The sequence below is a fragment of the Passer montanus genome, unplaced genomic scaffold (assembly GCF_014805655.1).
Source record: "Passer montanus isolate IOZ18808 unplaced genomic scaffold, ASM1480565v1 scaffold2, whole genome shotgun sequence".
In the NCBI taxonomy this organism is placed as follows: domain Eukaryota; kingdom Metazoa; phylum Chordata; class Aves; order Passeriformes; family Passeridae; genus Passer; species Passer montanus.
This window is the reverse complement of record NW_024366591.1, coordinates 22,227,099-22,239,227: the sequence shown is the minus strand read 5'-3', so window position 1 is coordinate 22,239,227 and position 12,129 is coordinate 22,227,099. Positions and strand designations below refer to the sequence as shown.

Here is a 12,129-nt window from a genome sequence, read left to right as displayed (position 1 = left end):
ACTTGAGTTCTTAACAGGTGCAGAGGATGAAAGAATTCCCTTTAATTAAATATGCTCTTCTTGCTCAGTGGCAATGAGGTATGAATTTCAGAACCTGGATTTCTGGTGTTTATTTTCTATCTACTAGTTTAGTGTTGGTAGCACACGAGCAGGAAGAAGAAAAAGCACTGTTCAAGGTAAGACAAAGGTCACTTGGTGTATTTTAGGAGGGACTGAAGAGTTTCCAGTTACAACATTTTTCTACCTGTGAGTCTTGTAATTACCAGATGACTAAAAATTAATGCACATGTAGCTACTAAAATAATAAGTAGCTTAACTGCTTTGCAATTCACCGTGGAAACAGACTTGATTTAAATGAGTATTTCTCAAAACTTCTAGAGCACACTTGACTTGGTTTAAATGTACAGTAAATTCTTATAGAAGGGCTTCTGTGGTAGCATTTTTAAGTGGCACAAATTAGTATCTGCAGTAGTATTGTCCAAGACAAATGGATGTAATTAAAATGCTACCAACTATGCTTGTCTGTACTGAAAACATGCTTGTCCATAGCTAGCACCACTGCTGTTTTCATTTCATAGGGTTCACATCAATTTTCTAAAATCACCTGGTAGTGGTCACTGGAAGTATAAATTCCGTTGGTGATACCTTGTTGCTTTTTCAGTGTTGCTTCAGGCCTTACTGCCTGAAAAATTGTTGAATGCATGAAAAGGAAGTGACAAATACCTATACTAAAATGGTACTAGTGTCTGGCACCCAAAGGAATTTTTGGATCACAGAAGTTCCTGATGAATTTTATTTCATCTTAACCTCATATTGCTTGCTTATGTAGCATGTGTATATATGTACACCCTGGATCCTGTGCATGGTAAAATACAGTATTTTTAAAGATTATTCAAATGCTGATAATACAACAGTAATCAGGCTTTATGTGATCAGATGGTAAAAAGCCTTGTGAGGAAATCTGTGGTTGTTAAAAAAAGGCATAGCTCTTAGGTGGTGATGACTTTTTACTTAGTCTGGTATTACAGGACATTCGTGACTTTAAAATTATCTTTAAATGAGATTTTTATTTTCTCTAGGGTGTTATGTTATTTTTAAATAGTAAAAAAGTAATCAGAAATACAAATTATACCATCAGACTTCCAGATAACTTTTTGGGAAAAAAAACCTGTATAAAACAAGCTATTCCCCTTGTCATCTTCTGCTTAGATGGTGGCTTCTAAGCAGGCTCGGGTCGGGTGCTTTGTGTGATTTTTTTTTTTTCCAAAATGAAAGTAATCCAGCAACTGTGCCGGTTAATAATATAATTACATAATTGACTTGCTTTCATGGAACACTTGCTACAAGCATTAGTGAACTGTAGTGTAATACTGCTTATGCAAATACTAATTACTAAAAGCCTGTAATGTTAATGGTTTTGCTGGCTGTTGGTGCCTGTATTATGACAATAATCCTGAATATAATTTGTTCTTTTTAACAAAAAATGACATTTTATTGATCCAGTAAATACAATATATTCCTCTTTAAAATTAGATATAACCTGTATATCTTGCTGAATGTATTTTCAGTAGCCAGGGATGAAGAAACAACTTGCTGATTTTGGACCATTTGCCTCCTATCTTAGCTGCTGCTAAAGCAGCTATTTTCACTGCTCAGATTCCCATGAGCACGGCTGGCTCATCAGAACTGAATTACTGTCCTTTTCTAGGATGTTTCTGGAAATGAGGGATTGGAAGCACTGGGTGCTGGGATTCCCTTTGTGGGCCTTTCCAGGTGAATTTCTTCACAAATGGCAAGATGAGGTTATTTATTCCCAACAAAATTGTTCAGGCTTAGCCCCCACTGAATTTTTGTAATTTGAATTTTTATAGTCTGGTAAATGTGGGTGCTAGAAATCTTAAGGCTATATGTATTTAGAAAGACAAAATATGATGATCAAAGGTTTTGCGGTAGCAGTGATTAATTTCATGCCGTTTAAATTTTACCTAATGTTTGTCTTGCCTGCAGAGTGCCTATCTCTGAGGGATGATCTTCTCCTCCCTGACCTCGCTGGAGAGCCAGTTTTTAATGGGTCTTTGGACTCACTTGCATTAAATTGGGTGAAGGATTTTCACGAGCACCAGAGGCCGCTGAATTGCTACAGGCAGGAAAGCACGTGATGGGGAAAACAAGGTGCCCAAAAAAATGGGTAAAAGAACAGAAACGAACCAATAAAAAGCGAGTCGTAGACAAAAAAGCTGAAACGGTGGCGTGCCGTCACTATGCTGCCAGCACCCTGTCCTTGCACGGCAGGTTTCCAAACCCGCGCTCTGCCGTGCTGCTGTATCCTGCCGGGGCACAGCGCCGGGCGGCATTTTATCTGTCTCGTCGGGGCGCTGAGGCAGCCTCGCCTCGCCTGGAACTGCTACTGGGTTTTAAGATAAACGATTCTAGGAGCGTTACGTTCCTAAGGACGAGCTAACCCCTTGCTAAGAAGCGGTATTTCCCCGAATTCCGTGGACAGGGTGTGTCACCTGCGGCTCGGCCGAGCTCAGCCCCCGCGGCGGGGGCGGAGGGCGGGCGGGCCGCGGCTGCGCCCTGAGAGTCGCGCCGGGCTGCAGACGCCGCCATGTTGTGCCGCTTTGCCGCCGCGAGCAGGTGAGAGCCGCGCCGCGCCGGGGAAAGCGCGGGGCTGGGCACGGCTTCGCACCGGGAGGCGGCGGCCGCGCCGTCCTTGCCCTCCGCCGCCGAGCCGGGGACGGGACGGCGGCAGCGGGGTGGGAGGCGGCGGGAGGGTCGTCCTCTGGCCCCTCGGTGTCTGCCCCCCGCCATTTCGCGCGCAGGGAGGTCGCGCTGCTGCCGGCTGCCCCGCCGGGCCGGAGGCAGCCCGGGCGGGGGCTGCTGCCGGTCGTCCTTGAGCGCTCTCAGGTTCTGCCCGCGCCGTCCTTCGAGGAGCTCTGGTGGCCTGGCACGGTGCTGCCAGAGCCTCTTGTTTTTGCTGGCCGGGGTCGCGGCACTCGGCCGCTCTTCGGGGTCCCGAGGGCTTCGCTCGCATTGTGTCCCTGGCGTATGTCAAGGTCACCAGCGATCCGGCGGCGGGCCTCAGAGCTGGCCACCCTGCCGGCCCGGCGATTCTCCTCTCGTCGAGGCCCTTGTGTCGCATGACAAGTGCGAGGTGTTAAAACGGGGAAGGGTAACACAGCCTGCCCGGTGTCTGTGCCGGGCATCGCGGCTGTGGCACCCCGTGGGGACAGGGAAACGCACATCTGTAAATGCTGCAGAGATTCAGTCCTGCGAACCCGGTGACTCTGCGGGTTTTTTAGCGTCTTTACTTCCCAGTGCACGGACCTTGTGGATAGCGAGGGAAGGACGCTGAGGCGACATCTTTGCTTCTATTTTTAATCAATAAAGATTAGGTGAAGCTTTGAATGTCATCAGGTTACTGCTGGCTTTCCATTGCTATCCCTGCTTTTCCCTCACGTGCATCCTTGGGAGGATACATGAGTCTGCAGCGGCCTGGAGGCGCGGGTTGAGAAGCAGCAGCTTCGCAGTGCAAAGCCCTGTATATGTGACCTCTGTGTGAATTCATCTTTGCAGTTAAGCTGCCAAGTATGCTTGCTTTAAACTCTTAAGAAATGGAAATTTGATTTCCTTGGCTGAAATATCACCCCAGGTATTTAAAGCAGTTCATTAGAACAACAGTGTATGCAGTCTGTTTCATTGGTAAAGCCCAAGTTTTACTGAATATGACTGCTTCCGTTTTTTTTTTTTCTTTTTCTAGAAGCAGTGCCAAGTTGGTAGCACCTTTGGGGTGCTTGGTTTCTAGGCAGAAGCACACTCTTCCTGACTTGCCATATGACTATGCTGCTCTGGAACCTCACATTAATGCAGAGATCATGCAGCTGCACCACAGCAAGCATCATGCCACCTACGTGAACAACCTGAACGTTGCCGAGGAGAAGTACAAAGAGGCACTGGCAAAAGGTTTGTATCTCCAGAGTCAACAGGTGAGATGGATGCTTGTTGGTGTAGATGATACAGAAGAACAAAATAAAAAAAGAAGTGAGATATATTCTTTTAAAAGCTTTGGATTATGTCATTGCAGTATCATTAGGGGAAAATCTTTTATTGTAGATTCAGTGGTGCTGATAATTGGAAATCAAATGTAAGTAAAAAGCATGAATTCTGTTCTCTGTAGTTCTGTAAAACTCCACTCAATCAAAAATTGTTGTGGGTTTAGTCCATGCTCCATACTTAGTAACTTGAACTGAGCAAAGACTGTGTAAGTAGGAAATTGCAGACATTTTGCTGAACAAGTACTTTGCAATAAAAGGTTGGTAGCAAAGTTAGATAAAGTGAAATTTGCGTGCCTTGATAGTTTTCACATCAGATGCTCTGCTCAGTCTTGATAAATAATCTCAGTTACCTACAAGTGGAGGTAAGACAAACATGCAGTTAATGTGTACAACACACAGTGCAGAGACCTGAATTTGGGGTCAGTTATATCACTGCATCATATTAAGGGGTTGTGTAGGTGACACGAAAATATGCACGAAACCATCATGGAATTCTTTGTTACAATCCCAAAATTTGAGGTATACTGCCTTTAGCAAAAACTTTGCAGGGGTGGCAGAGCTATGCTGAAACATGAGATGTGTTTTTTCCAAACTTAGAGTCTTTCAGTTGGGCTGAAAGTGTGTGAAATAACATGTATGTCTTTTTAAGAAGGTGGAATTTTTTTTTTTTTTCCTGTTGTGATTTTCTTAAAAGGTATCAGTTTATCTCAAAGAAATTATTACTGTATGGACTCAATTCTGTCTGCTTGCTGGGTGGCTTCACAGTGGAATTCAACTGCTTGGACTTGGGTGAAAGTGAGAATTGCTGATATCTGACTAAACCTGAACCATGTGTCCCTTGATAATTAATTAATCAGTGTATTTGAATAGAGAATGGGGCTTTTCAAGTAAAAAAAACTTTTTAGGCTCACTTCTTACCTAAGTGAGCCTAAAAATAACTTGTGCAGTCTGAATTAATGAACTAATGAGATTTGACTAAGAATCAGGTGATCAAGACTGACTGCTGCCTTGCCCTGCCAGTAGCATATCCAGGAAAGGTGTATTCTGGAGATGTAATTAGTGCAAACACAACTGGGGAGGAAACCTGAAGTGTAAGAAGAGAGTGTGTGTGCTGCTGCTGTTACTGGTGCTGTTAAATTACAAAAGCTTCAGCCACTAGTGGAGGCAGGATTTCTGGTTATCAGAAGCACCTGCAGTGTTGTAGATCCTTAAAGTTATTTTTTAGGAATTGCAGCTTTTGATAGCATCTCATGACTTGCTGTTGAAGTGTTTTTTACTTAGAGATTAATTTTTCCTTAAGAATTCTGCAGAGATTATTTTCCACATGGATGGCTTACTGGTTGTGGTCATGCACACCAAAGCAGACAAATAATTAGGATATTCGTGATTTTGCAGTTTGTTAATTTGTTTTTTTCCTGATTGGTATCTCAGTATACCATGTGCAGTATTTTGACCCTCATTAGAAAAAATTCTAAGACCAAGGCAAAGTCTGAACTGCCACCTCATTCTGTCAATATTGTCATTATTTCTTCATATTAAAACAGCACAGTCAAAAATCTTGCTGGGCTGTGTATCAGTGTTGCGTTACATAGCACATCTGATCACGATCTAATAACTTTTCTGGACAGCAGAACCTTGTCAGTGTCTCTTGTTCAGTAAAAGAAAGTAAAGTATTCTCTTCAGATTGTCTTTAACATGTTCTTCATTTTTCTATATTTGCATAGAAAACTCAAAGCCATCCTGTTGGCTTACATTGTCGATTAATTTGAAAATGAATTTACAGTTCTATGACAGCACAGGCCTTTGTTTCAGCATAAACTGGTCCTGACTACTGGCCCATCAAAATGTGTCAGATTTGCCAGTTGAAGGATATTAACTTGAATCTCATTTTCATTGAAAACTTGTTCCTGCCATAGTTTTCCCTGCTCTTCTTTGACCATCATGCAACCTGTGATTTCACTCTTATGAGGAAACAGATTACTTAAGCTGAGAAGCTGAGCTGACTAGTCTCTTGAGCACCTTTGAGCTTCTTGACTTGCTTTACTGAATTGTCCATGGATTCTATACAAATGACTTCTAGTATACTTTTGCTGTAACTTAAGGGCAAGTTACCTCTTTTCAATTGCTTTTTTTTCCCAATGCAAAGTTCAGCAGCACAAATACTGTTTAAGGACAGTGGTGAAATGCCAGTTTCTGTTTCCTAGTGGTCCTGAGAGTGGGTTCTTCTAAGGAATGGTGAAATAAAGAATGATGAACACATTAAAGGCGTTCTAAGTTACTTTTTGTTTTCTCTCTGGCTTCCTATATGTTGTATGTTCTGGATGAATGTGAAAGTGTCGTTAAGGCATGCAAAATTCAGGGCAAATGTCCCAAAGATGCCATCTGAGTGGCAATGAGAGGCTTCTTATCCTTATCCCTAAATCCAGCAAATAGTGTTTTTACAAACAAAGCATTGGATGTTTTGTTTCAGTGCTGTACCCCTCTGTGAAGGTTGTGAGGAAGTGCTGAGAACATGGAATCCTAATTAAAATCTTTGAGGATTGTCTTCATGTCTGTGTTGTTGAGGTGACTCAGAAAATTTCTACCACTCAGTCCTGAGAGTGGAGAAAACCGGAATGATGAACACATTAAAGGCATTCTAAGTTACTTTTTGATTTCTGTCTGGCTTCCTATATGTTGTATGTTCTGGATGAATGTGAAAGTGTCATTAAGGCATGCAAAATTCAGGGCAAATGTCCCAAAGATGCCATCTGAGTGGCCATGAGAGGCTTCTTATCCTTAACCTGATACCTAAATCCAGCAAATAGTGTTTTTACAAACAAAGCATTGGATGTTTTGTTTCAGTGCTGTACCCCTCTGTGAAGGTTGTGAGGAAGTGCTGAGAACATGGAATCCTAATTAAAATCTTTGAGGATTGTCTTCATGTCTGTGTTGTTGAGGTGACTCAGAAAATTTCTACCACTCAGTCCTGAGAGTGGAGAAAACTGGTCCCCCACTGATTCCTTACTGAAGAATGTATTCGAGTGGTAGAAAAAGCTTTAAAAACCTTTGAAATGCTTCAGTGTTTTTAAAAGCCAAAATAGTAAGGAAAAGACTTGTATTGAAGCTGTGCAACACTATTCAGGGACACAAGGCACCAGTGAATTCTTCAAGGAATACAGCATTTTGTGGACAGAGAGGAAGTACAGAGCTGTTTGATCTTGGTTTCAGATGCAGGATTCTGTCGTGTGTAGTAAAATTACTTGGATCACTTTTGTGTGAGTACGTCCCTCCAAAAAAGCCCCAAATGAAACAAAATATAGAAAGGAGAAGAACACTTTGGGTATATGCTCACTGTACTTAATGACTTTTCTCAAGCAGAAGCTGTTTGCCCTGTAAATTGTTTTAAGAAGTTTAAAAATGCTTAGTTTGGAAATTTGCAAGTGCTGGGTTGCAAAGAGTTCTGGCTGTGCTTGTTGCTTTATTCTGCTGTAGAATGGCAGCAGGTCTTACATGTGTAGTATGGGCTGCCTGATAGTTGCAATCTTGCAGATCACTTACTACAGCATAAAAAAGGTCAAAGATAATAAATCTTTAATAGAGTTTGTCTGTGACTGTCTAAAACATGGATAACAAGACAAACCTTATGTTTTCTATTGATAAGTTATGTGCTTGTAGAAAGAATTTGGATATCAGTGGAGGCCTAATAGAAACTTACTGCCTGTTGTGGTGATGATAATGTTTTTATTTATGTATTTTTATTTGCTGTATCTTTAGGTGATGTTACAACTCAGGTGTCACTTCAACCTGCACTGAAGTTCAATGGTGGTGGTCATATCAATCACAGCATCTTCTGGACAAACCTTTCTCCTAATGGAGGAGGGGAACCTAAAGGTTAGTGCATGTTACAGCGGTTTATTGCATTAGTTTTAATTAATAGGTAGAATTGTTGATATTTTCTCTCTTTGAAGGAGTCTAAAGGATCTTTATTTTTCAGAGTTAATTCACCTTTCTATGTGACAATTACCAAAATTCTGAGGTTTTTTTTTTGGGGGGGCAGGGGGGTGATTGGACATAAGCTAGAAGGATAAAAAATGAGTGATGTACAAACTATTTTTCGTTTCTAGAGCTGATTATGTATACACTGCTTAATACCTGCCTACTGCTGTATATACCCATGCCACCTTCATAAGAGAAAATAGTTGTACAAAGCCGTGCTAATTAAATTGCTGTATGTACTTGGATCACAGAAAGGGAATAAATATGCTGCAGACCCACTCAGCCTAGAGGCTGAGTTATGCTCCAGTTTGGATAGGGATAGTTAAACAGTTAAAGCCAAAAAAAAGGAATCCCCTTGGAAAGAACAGAGTACTGATTACCTAAAGTAGCCTGCAAGTAAAGGTAAAGGCCCTTTGGTGCAGAGCTCACAAAAGCTGTTGCAGTAAACTTGGGAGGTTTTGATTGAGGTTTATATGCCTGTGATCTGTCTGTGCTTTTTTTCTGTTAAAGGAGAATTGATGGAAGCCATCAAGCGTGACTTTGGTTCCTTTGCAAACTTCAAGGAGAAGCTGACAGCTGTATCAGTTGGTGTCCAAGGGTCAGGCTGGGGGTGGCTTGGCTATAACAAGGAGCAGGGGCGCCTACAGATAGCAGCTTGTGCAAATCAAGACCCTTTGCAAGGAACAACAGGTCAGGTTTCTTTCCTTCCCCTCTGCTTCTGTAGATTTGATAGGCAAGTGCATGACATCTGAAAAGTGGTTTGTGGACAATGTTGAGAAGAAATTGATTGATAAATAGATGTGAAAAACCAAATGTCTCTTCTAGCAGAAGTGAAAACTCAAACTCAGTTTTTATAGCAGCATTTGTAAAGTAGGACTTAAAAACTGTGAGGAGCAGAAGCAATAATGTCCTCCTATTCCAAGGGAAGATAGATGTGTCGTATTGTGAAAGTGCTTTTTGCTTGCTGAATGTTTTAGCTTCAGCTTCCTTGTATTTTTGAGTAACTGCAGTAACTTGCACATATCAAGTAACATTAAGCCTCTTGCCTTCAGATTTTTTTTTTTCCTCTGGCAGAGGAGCTATTCACAGCACTGTCAGTGGGGGCCAGACTACAGGAGAGGGGAAAATGAATAAAATAACTCCTGTTCCTATCTAGACTGGCTTTGAAATGGAGCCTTATAATTTGCTTCCTTTATAAGAGTAATGAGTGTCAACCAAATTAGTCTATGATGTGGTTAAGTGTTGCAGCACAGTACTGGCTATGATCTCTTTCCAAGATTCTTACTTAGAGAGACATGGAAGTGGTAATGGCAGGCTGGATACCCTTCACAGAGGGAAGAGGTCATGACCAGTGAGAATACACCTGTAGTGTCAGTTTGTCCAAATTATTTTGCAGGTACCTTTAAAACATGTTCTGCAGAATTCATAGAAAATGGCAAGGAATTTAATGTATTGCCAGCAGTCTGTGTATTGCCTATCAGTAGGGTGAAAAGAAATGATAGATTTAGTATAGGGACATAGATTATAATAGGAGTGAATTTCACCTTCCCTCCTGTGAAAATTTACCATTAAAATTTCAGTGACAAGAGTATTTTAGCACAAAAGTAAGCAGGTAATTAGGCACTTAACAAATAGCCTGTAATTAAAGTATTGGAAGCAAGGTGGCATAGCAAGAAACATTTGTAATGTATTTTTTCATGAAAGTGCTTGCATAAGTGTGCAAAAGATAGAAACCTTTCAAAAATTACTTCATCTGGTTTTGGTTATGTCTTCAAGGCACTTCCAGAATATTTACAGATGTGTTTACCCAAACAGCTCTTTGAGTTTATGCAGTGTGTGTGTGTGTGTGTGTGCAAGCACAGTTTTGTAAAATACTGCACTAAGGACCAGTGTGCTGCAGAGCTCTTTGGCTTCCTGCAGGTTAAGAGTTAAGACTCAGAAACTGGGTACAATGTGGGGATGCAGTATAAAGCTTTTAGATGTAAAGTGTGTCTTCATACATTTACAAAATTTATCCTCTTTTTTTCCCCAGGTCTCATTCCTTTGCTAGGCATTGATGTATGGGAACATGCTTATTATCTTCAATATAAAAATGTTCGACCTGATTATTTGAAAGCCATCTGGAATGTGATCAACTGGGAGAATGTATCTTCAAGATATGCAACTTCCAAAAAGTAGAGTGGAATTCTTGCACAGACTACTAAAATGTCACCAGTTCTACTCTGATACCACTCTTGTAGTAGTGCCTGTGGCTTACAAATGAATTGTTCTACTGCAGAAAGCACTTCACTCATCCAACAAAAGCATTTCATAATCAAGCAAAGTGTCTGCTTGTTTAATTCTGTGAAAGGTATTTACTTAGAGTTCTGAAGCTTTAAACTGTTGTGCAACAAAGGGAGGCACTTTAATCTGTTCCATTGCATATAGAAACATATGTCACCATGCTGAAGCCTAATGGATTTCCTTGTTGCACTAAAATACCTAAGTGGAAATATGTGCTACTGTTACTATAAACAAATAAAACTCAAAAGAAGAATCTTCTATAACTGTCTACAAGAGACTCATTTTTAGTAATACCTGGTCTAGTTACTTGATTTTAATACAGTTGGAAAAGAAAAATGCCTTTTGTAATTTGTTGTATTACAGGCTGCAGAGCTTTCGTAAAGGTTGAAAAGATAAATGAAAGGGGAAATAGGTGTTGCTGTGCCTGCCTGAATTGACTGTCCTCAGTCATCCCTACCCCTTCCTGCATTTCTTATGCGAGGTATTTGTATCACACTGATGCATGAGCATTGGAAGCGTTACCTTGGGTAGGAGATTACAGTACTGTAAACTGGCTCAGGCAAATTGTTCACATAGGGTCTGAATGACAGCATGTGGCACTCGTTTCGTGCTAACTGCTCAGGTATGTCTTAGACCATCCTGTAACTAATGGGGCTGATTGCATGCATATATCAAGTACAGGTTGTCTCTGCACAGCCGTGCTGCTGAAGCAGTAGTAACAAATTAAACTTCATGCTTGAAGCAGGCATGAAGTAACCTTTGTGGTATAACAGAGCATGCCCATGGTCTTGAAATAGTTGGTGTGTTGTGCTTACCATGGTGTCTGCGTGAAGGTGAAGGAAACTGGAGTTTTTTCTGTTCCTCATTACATACAGTGAAGTACCACATAGCAGAGATGTGGAGTGTGGAGTGCTCCTCAGTATGAATGACTGCTGAGGCAGGGCTTTGTTGGCAAGTGCTGTAATGTTTATGCCACACATCCTGGTACTGCACACTCCAGAGGAGCAGCAGGTAGATATGCCTGTGGAATGGTGCTCTGGAAAGGAGTGCCTAAGCTATGGAGGAAGCTGTGTTAGCTCCAGGTGGTGAGGCTTTAAGCCACGGAGGGCTCCTCAAGCACATACTGAGGCTCTAAAGGCTGTAGTGTGAGACCCAGCACGTGCTCATAAGGCTCACTTTCTGCTGTGTGCCAAGTTAAGAAGCTCCACTCTTCTCCTGCTTCCAGTCAGCTGCTGAGTCAGTCCTCCTACCTTGTGTCCTGTTTGGGTCTGAATGTGCCAAGTCTTCAGCTCTATACAAAAAGGAATTACACTCTATACAAAAAGGAATGTCTGTGGAATAGGAAGATGAGAATTTGGTAACTGTTGAAGGCAAATAGTAGGGACAGTGAAGCAGTGAAAAGTATTTAATGTGTGTTCTGGTGGACAACTGGTCCACTAGAAAGGACAAAGATGTCTTACGTGGTTCATTAGAAGTAACAGCTTGCTTAAACTGTCTTAATTCCATACTGCTGTGAAATCTGGAAAAAGTGGTTCTTGTGGCACTATGAGGTGAAATATGTGCCTGTAGTTTAGCAAGTGTGCTGGCAAAGCTGTTGACTGTGCAGTGAAAGTGCATGAACCTCTTACTAATCTGTGTTAGGCAGTAAGCTCAGAATTGCTGCTGAGCACTAGCACTTGGTGTTACAGTGGTTGCTGTGCAGGTGGGCAGGTCTGGCTCTCCCTACGTGGATTGAGAAACAGGAAGGGAAAGCCTTACAGCTGATCTCAAATGCCCTGTGTGTACATGTCTGAGACCTGTTCATCAAACATGA

The 12,129-nt window shown here is 41.7% G+C and overlaps 1 protein-coding gene across 1 annotated transcript; it reads left to right on the top strand.

Annotated features, from left to right (window-relative positions):
• Positions 1-2,483: 2,483 nt before the first annotated feature.
• On the top strand, positions 2,484-10,579 carry SOD2 (superoxide dismutase 2). The gene is made up of 5 exons (XM_039707160.1): positions 2,484-2,637; positions 3,761-3,963; positions 7,812-7,928; positions 8,544-8,723; positions 10,066-10,579. The coding sequence occupies exons 1-5, from the start codon at positions 2,609-2,611 to the stop codon at positions 10,209-10,211; spliced, it is 675 nt and encodes a 224-aa protein (XP_039563094.1). The 5' UTR covers positions 2,484-2,608; the 3' UTR covers positions 10,212-10,579.
• Positions 10,580-12,129: the final 1,550 nt, after the last annotated feature.